The 23,360-nt window shown below is 41.6% G+C and overlaps 1 protein-coding gene across 1 annotated transcript in view; it reads right to left on the bottom strand.

The window, feature by feature from the left end:
• The window catches only part of SMS (spermine synthase), a 57,379-nt gene that overhangs the window by 22,183 nt on the left and 11,836 nt on the right, over window positions 1–23,360 (bottom strand). The window contains exons 3-7 of the mRNA XM_085848378.1: window positions 18,106–18,274; window positions 10,653–10,717; window positions 5,032–5,207; window positions 4,506–4,660; window positions 2,424–2,513 (exon numbers count right to left, since the gene is read on the bottom strand). Of these exons, the coding sequence (XP_085704504.1) occupies window positions 2,424–2,513; window positions 4,506–4,660; window positions 5,032–5,207; window positions 10,653–10,717; window positions 18,106–18,274 (655 nt within the window). The remainder of the gene's footprint in view (window positions 1–2,423; window positions 2,514–4,505; window positions 4,661–5,031; window positions 5,208–10,652; window positions 10,718–18,105; window positions 18,275–23,360) is intronic.

Here is a 23,360-nt window from a genome sequence, read left to right as displayed (position 1 = left end):
TAGACTTTTCCCCCATTTCTTCCCCACTTTCTTCTCTGCACATGAATCTCTCTCACATGACCATGCACACTCAGCGCGTAGCTAATTTGCATATGCGCCAAATCCCGGGTTGAATTACGTGTCAGAATCGAACTGACACATAGCTTCACCCTTCACTACACTCTATGCCACAATCATCACATGGCATTAAGACACCTTTATTATCACTACACATTATCAGAACATTAAACAAGCTCACTATACACAATCGCCATTGCTCAAACACCAAGATGCCTCAACCACAGTACGAACCACGATGCCTCAACCACAGTCTCGACCACAATCACCACACAATCGTAAACGAGTGCCCGCTGTCGTCTTTGGAGCAGTGGAAGCAATGGCACAGTGTACTGGTGGCGGGCATTTCACACCTGGACGTTCAGATATCAGTAGCATGAAGCACAAATGTGCGCCAATCACCATGAACATCTTGTGCAAAGCCCTGACATTCCACTCATGTGAAACAACAATCGGACATCCAGTGCACGGTAGCGCTTTGAAAGTGCAACCAGAAACTCCAGCTCCAATGTTGAGTGCAGAAGCTCCACGGCGTGTGTCATCTGAGAGGTTACGCCAGCATGTTCACGATTGTGAACTCGTGTTGGTAGTGGCAGCCCTGGAGGTAATGGGTGTGCACCAATGGGTGTGCCGTAAATCCTGCTCACCACGCCTAGCTACATTTTGATCTACACGAAAGCTCCGTTCCCACCCAGCATCTATTTAAGCCATCTATTCCAGATGTGAGCAGATCTTTTCTTTGCACGAGCCCTCTTTCTCTGTTCTGATGAATGGTAAAGCCCAAAACGTTAACTCTTCTTCTTTTGTCCATGGCGAATTAACTACCAATTTAAAAGGTTAGTGGTATTTGTTTTGCCCACCTCACCGTTTTGGAATAAATTTAAAAGGTAAAAGTATTGTGTTTTTGTTTATTTTATTTACAAATTTATTTCAATGTCAACATGCTTTATATTTATTTCAATTGTAATGCGTTTATTTCTGGCTGTCACCGACCTTCCTCAATATTTTCTTGAAGCCCAAGAACCGAAACCACCTTTTCCCCATTAGCCTTTGGTTTCCACTGTCGCAATTTTATTTTATTTTATTTTTCAAGGAACGTAACCCCCAAGATATCTGAGGGTTTACTATAGATGCGCATGCGTGTCTTTCGGAGAATCCAGGATATCCGACCAGCATATAATGGCCCACCTCAAAAATGAAAGTGCTGCCCTCCGTTCAAATAAAATAAAGAATAAATAAACTATTTTTTTTAAGATTTATAACTAGAGTTCAGAGAACACATGAGGCCCTGTGAGGAGGAGTGATGAAAGCGACATTTTTAACGATATTATGATGATAGGCTCGGATGATAGGGTAAGGGTTAAAATAGTGCTATTTGGCATTAACTCCAAAATGGCTGATGTGTCCCTCACATGAATACATTACTTACATGGATGTGCCTCACATTACCCCATGCAGTATTGAGAAAAAGAACATGGAGCTGGTCCCGAGCACAATCTACATTTCCTACGAGCTGCCATTTTGGCCGAATCTCTAAATTCCAACGCTGAGAGCACGAGCGGTACATTTGATTGGTCGAGATAGTGTAAAATGGCTAAAACATTTGTCCAAGTACTTCTACACTCGGGGTTTTTGGAAGTGACAAGAAGGCGATTTCTGTTCTACAGTGTACAAACATAAAATTCAATTAAAATAAATTAAAGGCTTTAATGACCATAAATATATATATATATATATATATATATTTTTTTTTTTTTTTTTCTCCCGGAAATTTACCATCGTTGATGCAAAGTCTTTTACACCACCTTATTTAACACGTTCAATTAGTTATTCATGCTTGTTTGTGTCCTTTTTGGCATCTCTAAAAACAGTAAGTTTCTTGTTTGGAATGATTTTCAATTTTGTTTGGCTGCCAGACAGGCAGACATAGTAAAAAAAAAAAAAAAAAAAAAATTATCTTGGTCCTCTCTGGGCTACGCTCAAGACGAGATTCCATGCAATTTGCCAAATTCAGAGCCAACATACTGCTAAACTGCAGGTTTGTATTCCCATTCATGTTGTGATTCGTGTTCTCAAGTATTCAAAATAGAAAATTCAATTGAAATCAAGTAGTTCCTCGATCATAGACTGAAGTCTGTCGACATACAGACAAAGTGAACCAATTGCCTAACCCCGCTCATTGCTTCGCACATGGGATAATTAGAAGTTTCCTGTGTTGCCTTATCCTGCTGTAAAATAAGGAACAACCACTCAAGAGAAATGCACAAATCAAGCGGACAGTTAACCACATAATCATCGAACTACCATGAAGTGATGATTTGTGAGAAAGGTTTCTACAATTTTTTGTTTCTCTTACTTGTTCTCACCTCATATCCTTTTCCCTTCAGTTTGTCGAGTGAATCTTCACAAGCACCACGGAGGTGAGTACGGCATGCCAACATCACTTCTGCATCAATGTGAAAATATCAAGGGTTAGCACAGCTCAGTGGATAATTAATCATTAAAGTGCCTCTGTATGAGATCGAGTTCTGAAGTAAAATCCCCACAAAAACTGCCATTTAGGTGTGGTGGCAGGAAGCGATGCACTGTCATATATGGAAGGGGTTCGGGACCTGCTGTCGTATCTGCAATAAAGTGCATCAACAAAATATTTTGCCTCCTTTCATAAGTGGGCCTTTGCTCTGTTACATTAACTACCCAGACATTGCCAACATATTAGATGTGGTATATAACTTTGGTTATAATGGAAAGCAGATGCTAAATATAAATGCGTGACATTTAGATACTAGAGTAGAGTTTGCTGACATTTGTGAAGCAAATGTCACACATCTCAAACTGGAAGGGCACCTGGTAGAGCATATACCTCCGCCACATAATGCCTGATGCACGAGAACATATCGGGCCCAATACATTTTTGAGATATCATGCAAAACACTACTATATCATTTTTGGCCCCATCTCTCAATGGTGAAGAATCACTTTAAAACACAAAAAATTCTCGTATCCAGATCCAGATCTTCACAGAAATTGAATCAATTCTTCCTCGTCGTGCACCTCACATGTCCACCAAGTTTCATCCGAATCCATCAACAACTTTTTCAGATATCATGCTCTATATCGGTTTTGCCCTATCTCTCAATGGTGAAGAATCACTTAAAAAATTATCCCATCCAGAATGATCATAAAACTCAAAAGGCCTTTTTTATGTAAATACAATTTATAAGAAAGAAAAAAAGAAAAAGGAAAACCACTGTCACCCGCAGGGTGACCCGTATCTTGCCAAAAGGTGACCACGTGTGACTTCTTTAAGGTCACACTGAGGTGAACAGAGCTGCTATCCACCAGGAGCGACTCCTTGAGGAATATCTGCCTACGAGAGATTCCGATGAGAATCGTTCTACAGAGTAACCATGAAAAATATGCTTTTGCCTCATAACGTCACCAAATGACGTCATAATGTCTCAAGCTTGACATATCTAGAAAGCACTCATCGAGGTGTTCAATTTGAGGTACTACACGATATGGTTCCTAAAACTTGAAAATTTGACCTTGGGGTCAAATATGTTTGACCTCAGGCGCTAACCATGAAGGTCAAGGCCAATCGCCACCAAAAACTAATCAGCTGAGCGCCAGACCATGAACTATATTCCCCTGAAGTTTGGAGACGATTCAATTAAAATTACTCAAAAAATAAGGGTTTCGTCGACTCCCCTGATTTGTGACAAAGTGACCTTGACCTTTGACCTTGACCTTCAAAATTTTATGCGCTGAAAGGGACCTCTATAGGCCTCTGATATGCGAAGTTACAAAAATTTCCAATGATAACTGTGCTCTGCAGAATGATTTATACGTATTACAGACAAAAATAAAAAATAAAAAAACATATGAAAGTCAAGGCCAATCGCCACCAAAAATTAATCAGCTGAGTGCCAGACCATAAACTATATTCCCATGAAGTTTGAAGATGATCCGATCAAAATTACTCAAAAAATAAGGGTTTCGTCGACTCACCTGATTTGCGACAAAGTGACCTTGACCTTTGACCTCGACCTTCAAAATTTTGTGCGCTGAAAGGGACCTCTATAGGCCTCTGATATGCGAAGTTACAAAAATTTCCAATGATAACTGTGCTCTGCAGAATTTTTTATACGTGATTACAGACAAACAAACAAACAAACAAACAAACAAAAATAAAAATAAAAATAAAAAAATAAAAAAACATACAAGCTGACTAACATATCTTGCAAAAACTTCGTTTTGGCAAGATAAAAAGTAAACAACAGGAAAGAAGAAAATGAAATGAAAGTGTCAGTTCCAATCAGACAAACGGAACAACAAAACAAACAAACACAGTTGCTATAGTTTGGGGAGTTAAAACTAATTGACCAGAGGAGATATAAAGAGTACATCGGAAGAAGGTAAGCTGGCCGCAGGACAAATGAGGATATTTCCAACATGGTGATAAATCTTGCTTCCTTCTTCCTGAGATGGTTCAAAATAGCACCATCTCCACCACCAAGTACCAAAACATCTTTGTCATGATATTCAAAACAGCCGTCTCCTGTTATTGCATCTGTGTATGCCAGGTCACTCTCTGCCAGATCTGAGGGGGGTGACAAAGTAAACATAAGGAAGACGTTTCAATATGGAAAAACAGTTTTCCCGACAGGAAATTACATCAAAAGTTGTTCTTTTGCAGAGGCGCCAGGAACTAGCATTCAATTTATGCAAAAGTGTTACACGCAGCAACAAACTACATTTGGTTAAAGGATCGTATTAATTAAATAGTTTGGCAATGCGGACTTGTCACAAATTTCACAATGTCGCAATACACGAAGCGGAAATCAAGATTTATTGGGAGGTCGAATTAGAGAAAGAATGAGCAAAAAAAAAAAAAGTTTAGGAGAAGAAATCAAAGAAAGCAACAAAACAAACAAAAAGATAAAGAAGAGCACGGGAAAAGTTGAGCCTCACTCAAATCCCGATCAAGCAGCAGCATAGAACCATATTGTTGGCTTCGAAGAATATCAACCTGCTGCAGGCCAGAGTGAGAATTCCAAAGGGAACATTGAACATCATATTGTACGAGGCGCCCATCTGACAAACATAGGTAGGGATCCCATGGACCACCTCTCAACAGAGGAGGTAACCTGTGGGAAAGAGGCAAAGTACACAAGCATGTGAGGACTCAAGTATGTTGCTTTCTTAAAACAGTCAATTTTTATCCTGAGATTCAAGGTACCCAGCTGTTTCATGATGTGGGGTACTCATCATAGATTAACAAAGCTTTACTATGTAGTTTAGAAAAGTAACCACAACCGGTTTTTGTTGTTTATTTTTTTAAAGAAGAAAAAATTATGTTGAGACAAAGGTTGATAACATTAGACATTGTTATGTGGAAAGGGGGGAGAGGGAGGATGTGCAAAGCTAGAATGTGTCAAGAGTAGTACAGAGCATGTGTGTCACAAAGGTTCGATTTACACTTGCAGTAGGGACATGTCAGAGGCAAGATATACATAATATGTGTGCTCAGGAGGCAGTGAGTATCCAACATAGAATAACATAGGGTAAGGACATACTGTATTGTATAAAACCTCCCGTCTACAGGCCAGTTGGAGGGCCTGAGGTGAGTGACAATGGGCAAATGAATGCGCCACACATGGCTTTGATGTTACCCCAAGGGCTATCTGCAAGGAGGAAAGCGCACCCAGCAATAAAGTGTGCTATAACTGAGCCCCAGGACATGAGCGGAATGCTTTATCCCATCGTAGTCTTCGCGTGGTGGCACAGCTGATGAATGGACCAACCGCATGCTGGGGTGCAGACCCAAATTCCAACACAAGCCATGTGCATACACATGAAAGGAGACTTCCCTGCCTCGTCGCTCTACTCTCTTGGCTCTGATCTTGGTCTTTGTTCACTACTGCTCACTGTCTTGATTCCTCTACTCTGCATTCTGACACTGTGCCAGATCGTGTCCTTAATCTTGCACGATCAGTTCTCAGCTTGACCTATGGTATGGGAAGACGTGCAGAGCGAACAGGATATCAGAGTGGAAATCAGCTCAAGCAGCGGTCGTTCAAGCCGTCACCCATTTCATTTTCACCCCTGTCTGTCTGTGAGTAGGACATCTCAAAAAGTTATTGACGGATTTAAACGAAAGTTGGTGGACATGTTGGGTATGGTATGTGCCAAGGACGAATCAATTCATGTTGGTGAAGATCCGGATTCGAGAATTTTTTAAGTGATTCTTCACCATTGGGAGATGGGGCCAAAAAAAACAATATGGAGCATGATACAGTATTTCAAAAAGTTGTGGACAGATTATGACAAAAATTGGAGGATGAATTGGGAAGGTGACAAGAACAAGCCGATTAGACTTTAGTTAAGGTCCGGACTATCAGTAGGATACAAAACGTAAATGGTTCAGCCTGGTGGAGGGATGTGGTTTACTGAGTGCCGTTCTCATTATATTGATGCCAATGGAGAGGGAGTTAGTTATTTAGTTTATTCCTTTATTAAGTATGTGTGCTCCCTTATTAGTTAGTCTTTTGAGCACCAGATATATATACATTTATTTATTACTAGAAAAGGTACCTGACATTGCCGGGTGCTGTTCTCATCGGATTGGCATTTTGAAGATTCCACATTTTGTTTTGTTTTTTCCACTATTTTCATGTGGGGACCTAAAACACTTCCCTACACCCACTAAAGAATGAGCTCAGGGATCATATAATATTACCTTTCACATAGCTACAAAAGCTTAGGCACTACAGAATTATCAAATAAATAAATCCCCCAAAAATTCAACTTTTTTAATTTATAAAACTTTTTTATTTGACGTAAAACACTCCGTGGCAAATCAATGATGAACCTCTGAAAGTCCAATGAAGATCCCTTTGGCCATATCTTAGAAAAATGGTCACACACACACACACACACACACACACACACACACACACACACACACACACACACACACACACACACACACGCCAGTTGGTCAGTTCAACCTGCTCGTAATGTCCTGACCTCCATTGGTCCAGCAGTCCGCATGATTGTTAGACGGGAAGTTTCACTTCATGTAATTTGCTCTCATACAAATGATTTTATTACTTGTTTATTTACTTCTTTTTTTTTTTTTTTAGAAATGTGTTTACACGCTGGAGAACTTCATCGTTATTGCACAGAATTCTTTTTTTCTTCTTAGTATTTGTGTTCCATCAAATACGAGCAGCCCTCCCCTCCCCCTTTTGGGGGGTGGAATGATATAGGTACAGAAGGGGAATTTGAGGTGGAGTACAATCTTTGCTAAAGCTAATTAAGTGACTAAATTTATGCAACAGTAATTTCTGGTTCTAAAGTGTTTTGCCAAGGGTACATGACAACAGTAGCTTTGATAACTATGTTCCACTACGGATTTATAAATGTTGTCGTACAAACCTTATAGGCATGCTCACAGTGTATTGGTACTGCACATACTTTATAGACGATCTACCATTCTAAATAATACATACTTTATAGAACTATGTGTGTGTTCATGCTGTCGCTTGGCCCTGTGCCGGCCCTGCACGAACATGGCAGCAGCACTGAGACTCGACCTCAGAGGGGCAAACCAGAGATTCCTCACATCCGAGATGTTGTGGTGGGTGGAAGAAGTGGGAGGAAGAGGAGTGGGTGGAGGGAATGGGCCGGTTCGTGAGGACCGATTGGTGCTATGATTGTGACCACACTTCCCTGATGAATCTGGGCAGCAGGGAAGAGTGGGGAAGATTTGGCCCCAGATTTCCATGGGGGGGGGGGGGAAATACAACCAGAACGAAGAGGCATCCCCAATAGTTCATGCATGTGTATTATGTACTTTACAGACGGAATACTCTCATTCCTTGCGGTACCTGTTTCATAGTACGTACTTTATACACACACAACCCTGATAATATTCCACCATTAAACACATCCATATTGGTTTGATTGGCCCTTGGGAAAGTGTGTCTAGCGGCCCTGCCCCCATCAGGCTCATTGACAGTCATAGTCCCACCCACCCCTCTGTAGCCTTCCTATTTCAGAGTACATCTGTAAATATTTAACAGCACATGTTTTCATAGTATGATTAATCAATAAATCAAAAATACTCTTGATAGCCAAATCACTTGATCACCGTCATGTCCATATATCAGCTTCCTCGCTCAAAATGTGCCCGACATGTTGGCCAGATAAGAAAGAAAATATATAATTAATAATTCAATAATAATAAAGTCATTAATCAATTAATTGATCAATATATTAAAAAAAATTTAAACAATGTTTTTGCCAAGGCACTTGTGCCCAAATTTCAGCTTCCTAACTCAAAGGATGGCTCACATATCGCCCGGACAAACAAACAAATAAGAAAACAAACGGAGTTAAAACCGAGTACGCACTTTGGGTACGTGTCATCGCCGGGCACCGAAGATTTTGGTGCCCAGCGATGATATCGTGCAGCACCTGGAGATGGAAGAGGGAGGGGTGGTATACAATATGCATAGATTACTTAACATTACAATCTATCCATGGGATACATCCTGTTGTGCAATGTGACAATTCAGTTTTCACCGTATTTAATGGCTTGTTGTCTGTCTGTCTCTGTTTTTCAACAATTATATTGTTGCGAATTCGCGCCCGCCGGTGTGCGATCGACCGCGTGTAGCCAAAAGCGGCCGCCTCGCCCACCGGAACGGACAATTCAGTCGTGACCCTCCGGAAACTACCGCCCGGAGCCAGTCACAGGTGGGGGTTTAACCTCACCACAACTCAGTCCGCATTCTACCCGCACGAAATAGGATCCAATCGCCGAATGGTCGATTTACCTAAGTACTTGCGCGAGTAGCGTACCGAGGAGTTGTACCACGCCACAGGCCGACTCCGGACACGAACCGCTTAAGCGGTTCGTTCCGTATTTCAGGGATAACCGAGCGGAGTTATCGTCAGCCTTGATGGTTCCGATTAATTACCGGGATGTTGAAACCCACTACGAATCCCTTACGTGATGCAAGATAGAGATTCAATAAAAGGAAGGAGACGAAGCAAAGCGGGAAACAGTTCAACAAGCAATGCACATTTATTACGGAAACACGGAAGGCACGTATATTACAGTCAAGACAAGATGCAACAAAAGCAAATGCAATACGACCAAACAAAAGGGCAATTATTTACAACACTTATACAGTTCTACTTGTTGGGACTCGGCGCCACATCACTCATACCAAAAGCAAAGGCAAGAAAGCCACCCTCACAGGCAAGGAGGCAGACAGGTCCGTGGACCAAATGTGCGTGGATCCTGGAGGAGCGGCCAGATCCACGAGACCGAGAAGGTCTTACCCGCGTCCTCATGACGCGATGGCGGGCAAGCCGCAATGTTCGCGCAGCTGCGCCCCGACTCCGTGCCCCTGGCGTGGTCGGCGAGCCCTCTCCGGCGTGCTCCGCGCAAGCAGTTTTGTTGGCACCACGTTTAGGGTGGGGGAGGAACGGGGCCCCCGGCACTATCTCAGCGCAGATGGGGGGGTGGGAATTGCTGATGCTCAGGGAGAGGGGAATGGCTGGCTGGCTTGGACCCCCCGACGAGACGACACCAGCGACGAGACGTGCGACCCCCACACCGCAACCTCGTTGCTGACCGCCGTCTTCACTTGACTGGAACTTGAACTCTTCACTTGCCCCGACCAGCTGCCTGCAACTCAACCGCGCGAACTCTTCGAGTCGCCTTATGCTCGAGTCTTTATAGGCTGCAGGAGGAGCCTATATGCAAATTTCAGGAATAAAACGCGATTGGAGACGGGGCCACACCACCCTCTGGTCAGCCATTGGTGCGGCAAAAAGGGGGCGTGAAGCCCTTTTGACCCGAATTCCTCTCATAAAGAATCCACGTTCATCGCGCTTGGAGGCGGGGCCATACCGCCCGACGCTCGTCCATTGGATGGAGAAAAAGGGGGAGTGAAGCCTTCCTGATCCAAATTTCTCCCTCGGAAAGGCCGCCATTCGCGCTCGCGGCTCGATGCGTTCGGCACCAATTGCTGAACGGGCCCTGGACAGGACGACGCTTGGTGTTGACTGGTGGTGTGGTCGATGGTTGGAGAAGGAGATAGGCGAAGGTGGTGGGGGGTTTCTGTGGTGGTTTGGTGGTTGGCGGGCATCGTTTGGGAATGGCGGTGAAGCGATGTTTGCGGGATGGAGTTGTGAAGGTAAAGGTAGTGGCTGTTTGCGTTGTTGGCGGCTTCATGGTCGAAAATAACAATAGAGAAAGAAAAATGGCTAACTCAAAGCGTCGCAGCCCGGATGAATCACACATATTCCCTCTATACAACGGGTTTGGGGTAACTACACATGAACTTACCGATATATATCACCTGAGGACTCTTTATGGTGTAATGCGAATTTCCACAACCGTAACAATATCATGACAGAGAGACAAAGCGAGAATAAAATAAATGAACAAAAAGTGAAGAGAAGATTTTAAAATGAATAAATAAATAAAATAAAATAAAGAGGGAACAAGAAAATAATCTTTCCACTGTAGTTATCAACAACGGCCAAAAATAATTTGAAATAAAAACAGTTACCTTCGCAGTCGTTTAATCCTGTCTCCCAAGTGTTTTTCCAAAATTTTCTCCAAACTGCTCAGAAGCTAGGGAGAAACAAAAACAAAAGCAGGAAGAACGACTGAATGAAGAAATGAATGAACAAATAAACAAACAAGAAATGTTGTGTACAGCACAATACTTGCGAAATCAAAATAAACTAGAATGGCACTCGGTCGAGCATGAACTCATGACAGACATCTGCCCACACCTTCCACCAGGTAGAGCACATACCTCCGCCAGGCTGAACAGTTTACGTGGGGAAGATCCTGCTGCGGATCTTCACCAAAATCTAATCAATTGGTCCTTGGCACCCCCCCCCACCCCAAAACCTGCCCATAAAGTTGTGCACCCATAACCTACTTTTTTCAGATTGTGATCTAATAAACAAAAAAGCACCTTTTTGATCGAAGCCTGAATAATTTTCCTCCGATTTTCATGCTGTTGAGCTTTTTGGATAGATTGTAGATGGAGACACATTTCCTTAATTTACACTCTATCCCTAAATGTAGAAGGTCACGGTCCTATGTTGGTCTGAAAAAATACATACACATCATTGGATTGCGGGACAAGGGTAAGTCACAGGCGATCGCCAAGGGTAAGCCTCCCCCGGCTTTGTGATTGCAGATATCTACTGTAGTTTACTATAGTTATGAATGACTGATACTTTGTCTTCATAGACTATATTAGGGAGTTCAGAGAACACAATACACCCACAGCATGTTACTTCAATTTTAATAAAATAATGATTTCAACAATCATTGAAAAAAAAACATTAAAAATCTGAAAGTGTAGTGCTCTTGAACAAGTCCAGCAGTCCCAAAAACCACCCTTATACACCACCCCCATTGAACCATTATATAAACTCAATTACATTCTGAAAAACTGGAGGTTATTGAAAGTAATATGACGGGCGATTTGTGGTCTACAGTGTTCCAAGTATACAATTTGATTTCAATAAGATAAAGATTGTAAAAGTCATAAACATTCATTCCAGATTTTACTGCCATGTTCAGCAGTGCCTGTTACATCACCTTATCAAAACACATTACATTAGTTTGGCCCAAAAAAGAAAATGTTGGGTTTCTGGTAACATGCTGCTCAATGAATGGGATAGGTAGGTAGGATTATTTTCCATTTTTTTTTGACGTGTTTAAATGGAAACAGTACAGTATTTCAGATTCTACATCTTTCCATCCAGTACGTGTATGTTGAAAGTTGAAAAGATATAGAATCATCAATTTTTACATGTCCATCGTGAGAAACCAAATTAGGGGTAAAACAGTTTTGTGTACACAAGTCAGCGGATTAAATGGCACCAATTTAGTTTCTCTGCAAGGTTTCCTTAACATTGAGGTTGGTCTCAGCAGTGATAAACACAGCACCTCATGAACATGTGAAGGAATTGAGGAATACTCATCTTTCATTCACCATCCCTGAAAATCTTGTATATCCAGCCATTAGACCCTTCCTGTTTGATAAAAATCCTAGATTATGCCATTTGGGGGCATCCATGGAGTATATAGTCCTCAAAATGAACTTCAACTCGCCCCCCCCCCCACCTCCAACTAATGCACTTTTAATTTAATCTGCATAATCCGGCAACATCGCAATTGTTATACACCCCAACCCCCCCTCCCGAGATAACCCCTTCTCTTCTTCCCCTCCCCTTTGCCCCCTTCTTCACCTCCTCCTGCCTCTCCCTCCTCCCTTTCCCCTCACCCCTCTGCTTCCCCCACTCCCCCACCCCCTGCTCCCCCTCTACTCCCACCCCTCCTCCCCTGTATTCCTGTCAGCAAGTGACAGGTGGTATTTACTGGTATAAAATAAAGGGTGTATACTGTTTGTAGGGTATAAACAGGCCCCTCCCCCAACAAAGTGCAGTACCATCTATTAAAAGGCACACATGAAACTGAGATACTGTAATCATAAGATCTTGCAATTTTTCTTACTTTGTAACAAAATTGGCTTTAAAACAATTTTCAAGAAATTCAGTTCTGTATTTTAAAATTAAAAACGAATATTTACATTTCGTTTTCGATTTTAGACCTATGTTCACAATAAGCGTCTTCTTCATATTCTTCTTCGACTTCTTCACAACATCCCTTTTCGTTTTTTTTTTCGTGGTCGCCATTTATTGCCAGACATAAGTATGGCAAATGCAGACCTCATGGGTCTGACAACTTGTGTGTCTTGGTGACCACATCGGCACTTTAAGTGAAAAGACGCGAACACCAAATGTCTGCACGGCAGCCATGACTTCTGTCAAGGTCTGGAATGTCTATCCAGAGTCCATTTTCTGACACTGAACAAGACACCATCCATGTGTCGCAGGTGGGTTGTGCAATGTTTTTAAAATATCGATAAAACTTTGACACCTTAACTGAAATAAAGAGCCGCTGATTTTCTCTGTCGAGACCACAGCAGTAAACAATAGCACAGAGTAATGCCATGCACAACGGACATAAAATGGCTGCCCAGAAGTCGACCCTCGCAAAAAATAAAAAATATATATCTTACAAATTAGCCCAGCAGGAATTATTGGGGTAGGTTGGGTTACCAGAAACTCAACATTTTCTTTGAGGCCTTATTCGGGCCTGTTGTTCGTCCTTTATGACATCCTTAAAAATAGTACGGTTCCTGTTTGGAATGGTTTTCAATTTTGTTTGACTGCCACCAGGCAGGGATGTTAAGGAAAAAAGTTTTTTTGTTTGTTTGTTTTTTTTTTACGCACCCGTGTCCGAAGGAAGCAGTGCAGTTTGACATTTCCTTCTCGTGATGCTAGGCAGCTAGAGCTCCCCCTTGTGTCAATTCAGCGTCTGCATCGCTTAAAAAATATTTTTGACAGATGGACATACCAAATATGAAGTGGTTACACAGCTTAAAAATTATCTCGCTCCTCTATGCGATCAGGACGAATTCAGACACAAAGTACGGTAAGACTTGTCTTCCTATCCATGTTCCGATTAGTGTTCAAAATATAACATTCAATGTAAATAAGTTGTTACTCGATCATAAACTGATATGACAAACAGACAGACGGATATGAATCAATTGCTTAGCCCTGCTTTTTGCTTCATGTGTGCGGGTAATGAAGGGTGAATACACTTTAGAGAAAGATAAAATGTGTGAGCAGTCTGACTATGCTCTGGAGTGCATTACAACACTGTTGGGAAAAGATCGACTCAAACATAATCCATAAACTGATTAAATCAATCCCAATTGGAGTTAAGACAGTTTTCAAGGCAAAACGAGGGAGAGTCACACTGATTATTGATTAGGCTATACAGGAAGATGGATTTGATTTTTCCCATTGTAATAAGTATTGTTATATCCTTCAGAGTTCATGGAAATCCCTTGAAAGTGCTTTGACTTTCATATTACAATGATTTGATTCGTTGTCACGTCTCAATCAATAAATTTCCTCCAGGACTCGTACTCTTGCACCTCACTCACTACTGTACAGATGTCAAGTTAATCAGATGAAAATGGAAGATGTTGTGTGAACTTCACCTTTGCTATTTTGACCTGTTGACCACAAAAACAATAAGCTTCTAGCTTTTGACAAGCTCCACCAATTGGTGAAGTATTGTGAAGCTTAAAGGCCCGGTCACACCTTGACGTTTTAGCCAGCGATGGCAACGTATTAAAATGTATGTAAAACGCTGGCTTACGTTGAACTTTTAATGGTTTTTTTTAAAGATTCGGACGTATTCATAGCGACTTGGTCTTATGTATAACGCATTGGTAACGGACACAGAACGTTTCGTTGTGTTATAGATAACTTATACCAACGAATGCTGAACCTGTTGTCGGCCTACACAACCGATGCCCAACGATAGTCTAACTTCGGCATAGCGCGTTGCACGCATCTCCGACGATGTCGTGACGTAGCCTATTAAAAGGCTGACGTACAACGATTCGAATCATAACTGCCGTAGAAATGGAAGTGTCAACATCGCGGTCACACCTTGGCGATCTTGCCAGCGTATGCCGACCTAAGAAAAATGTGTCTAAAACGTTGGGGCACGTCAAATACGGTATGAGTAAGTTTGGTATACGTGAGTAGAATGCTAAAGTACGCTATCATACGTCGTAGTAAGTAGAGTACGTCAAGAAATTTTAAACATGTTCAAAATTTTACGACGTACTCTGCGTATGACACACGTTCCGCATGCGATGGGGATAAGTTTTACACACGATATGTGGACGCTTACACACGTCCACAAACGCTACTTATAAGCTACTCATAAGTCGAAACACGTCGCGGTAATGTCTTTTTTACGCGAAACTTATTTCTAACTTATGTTTGACGTGCTTTGAACCAATTGTTTACGTAGTCCCAACACACATCGACGTATGTAGACGTATTCCAATGACGTCTTCCGGTCGACAATAAAAAAAATTAACGTGTTTCTAACTTACAACTGCCATATAAAGACGTGTTCCCAGCGATTTTGGGAATTGGTATATAAAAATGCTGCTCATAAAAGGGGAACCCAACAGTGTTTTCGAGTCCTTTTTGAGTCGATGTCCATGTCAGCAGTTACAGTATCAGTATCAGTTTCAGTATCAGTATTAGTAGTAGTTTGTTCATGTTGGCAGTAGCAGGTGAGTGTGAGGGGGAGGTTGTGGGTTATGATGGATCCTCCTTGCGTCCACGTGTCCACGGGTAGGAGACATCTTTGCACCATTGTTCGAAGTTCTTCGCGGCTAATTTTTTATGGGGCTTTTTCAACAATGAGCTATGGCTTGTTTTTACGATTTAGGTCTATTCATAACGGGTTGGACAAATGCACAATGAACTAATAATGTGCATAGAGCGCTTCGATAACTTATAGATACGATATACCAACGAATAATTATCGTGTAGCCGGCGTTCACAAACTATGCCCAACGATAGCCTAACTTATCCATATCGTGCGGCAGTTTATCTTTGCCGGTGACGTGGGGTTTGCTATTCATAGGCTGCCACTCAGCGATTTCAATGGCTGCATCTCCACTATTGAAAGTAGACGGTTGCGCTCAACAATTGGATTTTTTTTTTTACACTCAACAACTTTTAAACGGTACCACTCAGCTATTTTCATTGTTTACAATGAACGATTTAAATTGCTGTCACTCGCCTTTGTTTTTTGACGCTGGCGCTCGGAAATTTTAATAGTTTCTATTGAACGTGCTAAATCGCTCAAACCCCACTATTGAAAGTAGACGCTTGCACTCAACAATTGGATTTTTTTTTACACTCAACGACTTTTAAACGGTACCACTCAGCTATTTTCATTGTTTACAATGAACGATTTAAATTGCTGTCACTCGCCTTTGTTTTTTGACGCTGGGGTTTTGAAATTTGAAGCGTTTCTTCTGAACGTGTTAAAACGCTCAAACTCGACTATTTTAAATAGACGCTGCCGATGGACAATTGGAATCATAGCCAAGCTAGACATCGAAGTGTGAACATCCTCGTCATGCCGAAGAAAAGTTTGAAGAATACTGCAAATAAGTGTCCTGGCCGTGGCCGTGGACGCTGACGCAAGGACGATCCATTATACAGACGTCTTTCAGCCTATGAGTAACTTAAAAGTAACGTCTGTCGATGTGTGGCAACGATCGCGTAACCTGCCAACAACACGTTAATCATAGGTTAGAAATAAGTTTCGGGTACGCTAAACATTACCTCGGCGTGTCTCAACTTATGATTAACTTACAAGTAGCATGTGTTGACGTCTGTCAACGATCGCAGACCGTGCATACAACTTGTGGCCAGCGTAGCGGAACGTGTGAGTCATACGCCGGCATATGTCGTGAAATTTCAAGCATGCAAAAATTTGAGGACAACCAAAAAGTACAACGTTTAAAGCCAACGTACAACGACGTATGGCAGTGTTTTTCAGCGTGCTCTCAACGTCATCAAAACTTACCCATAACGTATTCAACGTGTGCCAGCGTTTTAGAAAAAAAATTCAAAAATCAGCATACGTTGGCTAAAACGTCAAGGTGTGACCGGGCCTTCAGGCCCGACACCTTGACGTTTTAGCCAGCAATGGCAACGTATTAAAATGTATGTAAAACGCTGGCTTACGTTGAACTTTTGATGTTTTTTTTAAAGATTTGGACATATTCATAACGACTTGGTCTTATGCATAACGTATTAGAAACGGACACAGAACGTTTCGTTGTGTTATAGATAACTTATACCAACGAATGCTGAACCTGTTGTCGGCCTTCACAACCTATGCCCAACGATAGTCTAACTTAGGCATAGCACGTTGCACGCATCGCCGACGATGACGTGGCGTAGGTTATGAAAAGGCTGCCACACAACGATTCAAATCATAACCACTGCAGAAATGGAAGTGTCAACATCGCAGTCAGACCTTGGCAATCTTGTCAGCATATGCCGACCTCTGAAAAATGCGTCTAAAACGTTGGCGCACGTCGAATACGGTATGGGTAAGTTTGGTATACATGAATAGAACGCAAAAGTACGCTATCATATGTCGTATTAAGTGGAGTACGTCTTGTAATTTTAAACATGTTGAAAATTTTACGACGTACTTGCCGTATGACACACGCTCCGCATGCGATGGGAACAAGTTGTACTCACGTTTCGCGATCATTGACACACAGACATACGTTATTTGTAAGGTGCTCATAAGTCAAAACACGTCAAGGTAATGGTTAGCGTCAGTGTTCCAGACTCCCAGTTTTTTGTTTTTTTTCTTTGGTATGACGGTGTTCAGTGTACAGTGCGGTTATGATTTAAATTGTTGAGCGGGAGCCTATTAATTATATTATATTATAACCGCACTAGAAACCGAAGTGGCAAAATCACCATCATACCGAAGGAAGGAAGAAAAAAAAAATTAAAAAAATAAAACCAGGAAGTCTGGAACACTGACGCTAACCATTACCTTGATGTGTTTCGACTTATGAGTAACTTACAAGTAACATGTGTCAACGATCGCGTGACATGCCTACAACTTATGGCCAGCGTTATGCGGAACGTGTGAGTCATACGCTGGCATAAGTCTTAAAATTTCAAGCATGGAAAATTTGAGGACAACCGAAAAGTACAACGTTTAAAGCCAGCGTACAACGACGTATGACAGTGTTTTTCAGCATGCTCTCAATGTTATCAAAACTTACCCATAACGTATTCAACGTGTACCAGCGTTTTAGACAAATTTTCCAAAAATCGGCATAAGCTGGCTAAAACGTCAAGGTGTGACTGGGCCTTTAGTCTAGAATTGCAACCTACAGACAGACAAACAAACAGAGAGACAAATAAACGTACTCGGAAAACTACTATACTTGCAAATCTTCGATTTCACAAGTAACAAACAAAACCAAATAGAGCAGAAAATAGAAAGATGTGAACTGATACATGGGAGACTTGATAAAAAGGAAAGAGGGGGCTTGATGTAGATCTCACCTTGTGAACAAAATCAGACATCTCTCCCCAAGGCGATACAAATGCTGCATCCTCATTTTGCTCTTCTTGTTCCGCTCTAACTTTTGTTGGTTGACCCAAATCTTCAACTACTGGGTCAGTAAGATCTATGGTAATGAGACCGTCGGTTTGAACTCTGAAATTCAAGCATCTGGAAACACGAAGTTGGGGTGGAAATCAGAGTAAAATATAAATTGGCACACAGATGTATGTACTAAACTGTACATGCCACTACTCCCCTCCTTCTAAGGCCAATGCTCCTGTGCCCTACTACATGCATTTTCCCAAAGCAAAGTTAAGTACAAAGCATTTGCAAAGCAAAGCATTTAATCAGAGCGCTCTAACATGCCAGCTTAATTAGTACTAGGCCACATACACCTTTGGCTATGCCCTTACATACAATGCCGAAACACATCCTACTATATAAAACAAGGCAAGCATGTGTATGTGTATATATATATATATATATATATATATATATATATATATATATATATATATATATATATATATATATATACATATATACATATATACATATATATATATACATATATACATATATATATATACATATATATATACATATATACATATATATATATACATATATATATATATATATATATATACATATATATATATATATAGTTGGCAGTGTATCCTGGTGTTGGCGCAATGGTTAGGGCAGCGGCTTGGGATCCAAAAGGTCCTGAGTTCAAGCCCCGTTGGGCCACTGAATTAATACACCAGGGGGTTGACTCAGCCTGTCATCCTTCCGAGGTCGGCGAAATGAGTACCAGTATACTGGGCCGGTGTATACCCTGGTTAAAAAATAGGTGTACCATATCCCTGTGTCGTAAGAGGTGACCAGGGTTGCGTCAGGAAGGGCATCCGGCGTAAAACATGTGCCAAATCACTATGTGGATCATACGGATGATCCGCTGTGGCGACCCCGAACGGGAGCAGCCGAAAGAAGAAGAAGAAGAAGAAGATATTGTTGGCAGTGTGGTGGAGGCATGCATGTACATCTGAAAATTATAGGGGAAAATTATTATTATTATTATTATTATTATTATTATAATAAATAATACTGCTGGCCCAATCTCCACCAAATTTTGCATCCAAGCTGGGTTTCCAGGAACATGTATAACTCGTTATGAAAATAAACTTGGTTCCAACATGAGCTGCAACATCATACCAAGTGGTCTTCCTTCCAAAAGATGACATTCTCGATGTTCAGCAAACAAACAATGTTAACTTCTCACAATGTGGGAGGGAGAGCCAGCTTCTAACAGGCCATAACTGAAGGTCAATGTAACTGTGTTGAACACATTCCTTATGCAATGCAGCCAAATAATGCCATTATTACACTATTATTTTCCATTTCCATAATGTTGTTTGTCTGCATCAGAATAGTAACTTGCACAATGATGCAAGAATATTTTATTTCAAAAATAAATCCACAATGGAGCCAAATAATGCCATGATTATACTATTATTTTCCATTTCCATAATGTTGTTTGCCTGCATCAAAATAGTAATTTGCACAATGATGCAAGAATATTTTATTTCAAAAATAAATCCACAATGGAGCCAACTATTTCTATTTACCTCCAAAGAACAGAAACAATTTATTACGCACCACATTATTTAAATGCAATATAGTTCACTTCCTGTTATACATTTCAGAGCAAAATACCATCTTGCCAATCTGATGTCATAATGATAGAATAAATCGGAGAGGTTAATCTACTCTGCTGAAAATGGCAAATGATCTGTCAGGAATTATTTTCAATCATGTAACTTTTTGAATATTTATTTCAAAACATTTCCACAGCGTAGGGACACTCATCTGCCTGGGATCTGTTCAAGCTCAGCTCTGGCTGCTCCCTACTCACCCACCAATGCAATGCCCCTCACTTGCCAGATTTGTTGTGTGCGTGCGACTGGTTTGTGTGGGGGTGGAATTGTTGAGCATGATCATTGTGTACTCAATGATATCTCGTTCTTTGTGCCTGTCTGACATGTAGGTTTTACATAATTCTATTCCATAAAGAACTGTGTGCGCATTGTGGTTTCCCACCATCTGGTCACATCAGTCAGGTTCGGTTTGGAAATCCCTGGAATAAATTGTTGTAGTTACAATGTGAATAGCAGACATGGATTCGACCTCGTTTGGAATGCAAAGGGCATTCTCAACAAGATGCTTTCAGCAATTACATTGCCTACGGTGCAAGCAGTCATTCACTGAGTTAATCTCTGCCGTGTTCAGTCTCCACCTCAGCTATAGTTGTGTTTTGTGGTCAAAGCAGTTTATGGGGGTGGGGGGGGGTGTAAATGACAATATATTTATTTGGCCCAAGTGCATGTCTGTTACTGCAATGTTCCTGTTATCATTCTTGGGGATGGCAACATCCACAACAACTACTGGCTTTTCCACTGTACCCACAATGACCTAAGTCTTCCACATTCTCCCCTACTGCCCAGATTTGTCAAGGCAGCACTGTCACAGTTAGAGGGATCGTTCCCCATGGACCAGCCCTTTCCCCAAATTTGCGTCATATATATATATATATATATATATATATATATATATATATATATATATATATATATATATATATATATATATATATTACACTTCAACTTCTACTTAAATATTTAAAGAAATATATATTTCTACTTAAAGTCAAAATGTCAAAACCTATGTTGAAGAAATATGCAAAAAGGGAAACAAGTGGAAGATTTATTATATTCCTCCCTCTTTTATTGGCAGGTATTTCCACGGCGGTAAAAAAAAAGCCATTGAAAGGAAGGCTCAACTACAAGCTCAAAAAGAGATGGACAGACATAACAAAGAGATGGAGAAGGAAATTAATAGAAGTGGTGTAATTGTAGTTGTCAAAAAATTGAAAGCCTACCTGACAAAGCAAAATTGTTACTTTGAGATATGCTTTCTTCTCTCACACAAACTCGTGTAAAACGAAGAGGAAATGGATTATATCTTTCCAATCAATAAATAAGCATTGATAAATGGCTTAAAGAATTTCAAAAAACAAAACCAACATCAAATATAGAACTTGAAAAATATTGTGAAAAACTACAATGTAGTTATTTGTCTGACATTAATTTAAAAGTTGTCCAAAGTACAAAGAATATTATTATGAATTTATAAGATAATGATGGTAATGGTTCTCATTGGGTCTGTATTCATAAGTTGCTCTCTCGCAGCGGGAACGTTCGTCAGGCAATTCGTGAGCGGTATTCAACACAAAGGCCCAGACACCCCATGCAGCTGCTTGTCTATCACGCCTGTCGATACGCTCTATGCAGAATTGTGCTGTCCACTTCGGTGACATACACACGAGACCTCGATACCCGTCCCAAACGACCAGCCAAGAGTCAATGGCCAGCATCTTGCTCTGTATGCGGGCCAAATTTCCTCAGCATGAATACGAGAATTATGCAGTCTTCTTCATGTAACCAACGAAAGCCATTCGTCGTGCCGAGAAGAGAGCAAAGCGAGATCCTCCGACCTTGCCACGTTCCTCCCAAGACGACAATTGCCCTCTTTACACTGACCTCGTGCATTCCTCCCAATCTCTCAACTCTGACTGACGTCACACTGAACCCCCGTTTCCTCCTCCGGGGTGTGGCTTTCTCGCACAAAACCCAGGAAGGTGGGGCCTCCACTCTCTCCGCACGTTTGTCTAGTTTCTGACGTTCCGCCCATCAATCATCAGACTCAGGGGCGTGACTTCTCCCACCATCACCGATGGAGGCGGGGCTTCTGCCTGCTCGGCACATTTGGCTCGCTTGTAAATGCAAAAACATAGGAATAGGTTATAAGAGGGCAATCACACACTCAGGGAAACTTATTCTTAATCCCTATCTCACACCGTATTAGCCCCCCCCCCCCGTGTGGTAACACGTAACACTTTAGCTGACAGTTTTCCTACTTAATTCCATCGAGATGTCTCCTAAACGTCCACGGAGCAAACAACTCTATTCAATCCTAACTTTCCTACTAAAATCCTCCATCTACCTCCACAATCGTAACAATATATTGTTACAGCCACGGGTACCGAGTGTATTTTAAGGGGGTTTAATTCCCGTTTGTCCTCATTAGAGCCGGACCTGGGGCCACCGCTCGCGATTAACTTCGTGGTATGGTGGGTTGCTTTAGAACCACAAACGACACTCAGCTAACCACGAGTTCCAGTGTCCACTGCTAATTTTGCCGTTTAACTCGAGGTCACGTGGTTTCCTAAACGGAGAGCGCGCCCTCGGCAAAGCACCAATCTTACCTTGATTAGATCTTAATTATGGTGGCCGAGCGTTTAACTGCTGGTACGTGCCGACTATTACAGGTCAATTTGTATGGTAATTACCTCCCAGTCTATCTAGGTTCGGACAATGCTGGATCAATGGAAGGAAAGGACAAGCACGGACAGGTTGGAATGTCAACAAAGGAATTTATTGATAAGAAAATAAATAAATAGAAAGAACTTTATTTTCGTGAGGTAAAAATAAGTTAATTCGAAGCAATCAAAATATTCGCAAGCAAATAAATAATCAATCAGGCACTGATAGAAAAGGGACAAAGAGCAGATGCTTATCTGGGATTGACTTACTTAACAATTAAACACAGATAAGGGTACCCAGCAGATCATTCAGGGGGGAAGATAAATCATCTCGCTCACCAAATAGAAGTCGTACGTCAAATAAAAACGTCCTGAAATGTGTGAGCGTGCCTTGTCTGTTGCCAGCACCCAGGAACCAGGGATGCCAAAAATCAGGTACGCCAAGAGCAGGTCTCGAGCAGGAGCATCAACGGTCCGAGTGTCACCCACCGCCAGGAGCTACCAGAAGCCACAACCGATGGACAGCTGTAAGGAGCTGTGAGGAACTGTGAAGTGCTGAGGTGCTGTGAGGTGCTGAGGCTGTCATCAACTGACTGGGTCAACTGACTGACTGTCACAAAACTGACCGTCGCCAACTGACTCTCAATCTGACTGGTCCGACTGACTCCTCAAGCCGTCTGACTGTCACAAAACTGACCATCGCCAACTGACTGATCGGTCAACTGTCTGGAAAGCCGTCTGACGCCAACTGACTCTCAAAGCCGTCACCACCTGACTGGTCGTCGACTGATTGGTAAAACCGTCTGACGCCGACTCGAATGGACCTCTCATCCTCTTTTTTCTATAGGCGGCCCATCCAGGCGGGCACAG

This window comes from Eptatretus burgeri, chromosome 12 (genome assembly GCF_056783735.1).
Source record: "Eptatretus burgeri isolate ZD-2024b chromosome 12, Ebu_testis_v1, whole genome shotgun sequence".
Taxonomy (NCBI): domain Eukaryota; kingdom Metazoa; phylum Chordata; class Myxini; order Myxiniformes; family Myxinidae; genus Eptatretus; species Eptatretus burgeri.
The sequence above is the reverse complement of the archived record's forward strand: the minus strand, read 5'-3'. Positions and strand labels throughout refer to the sequence as shown.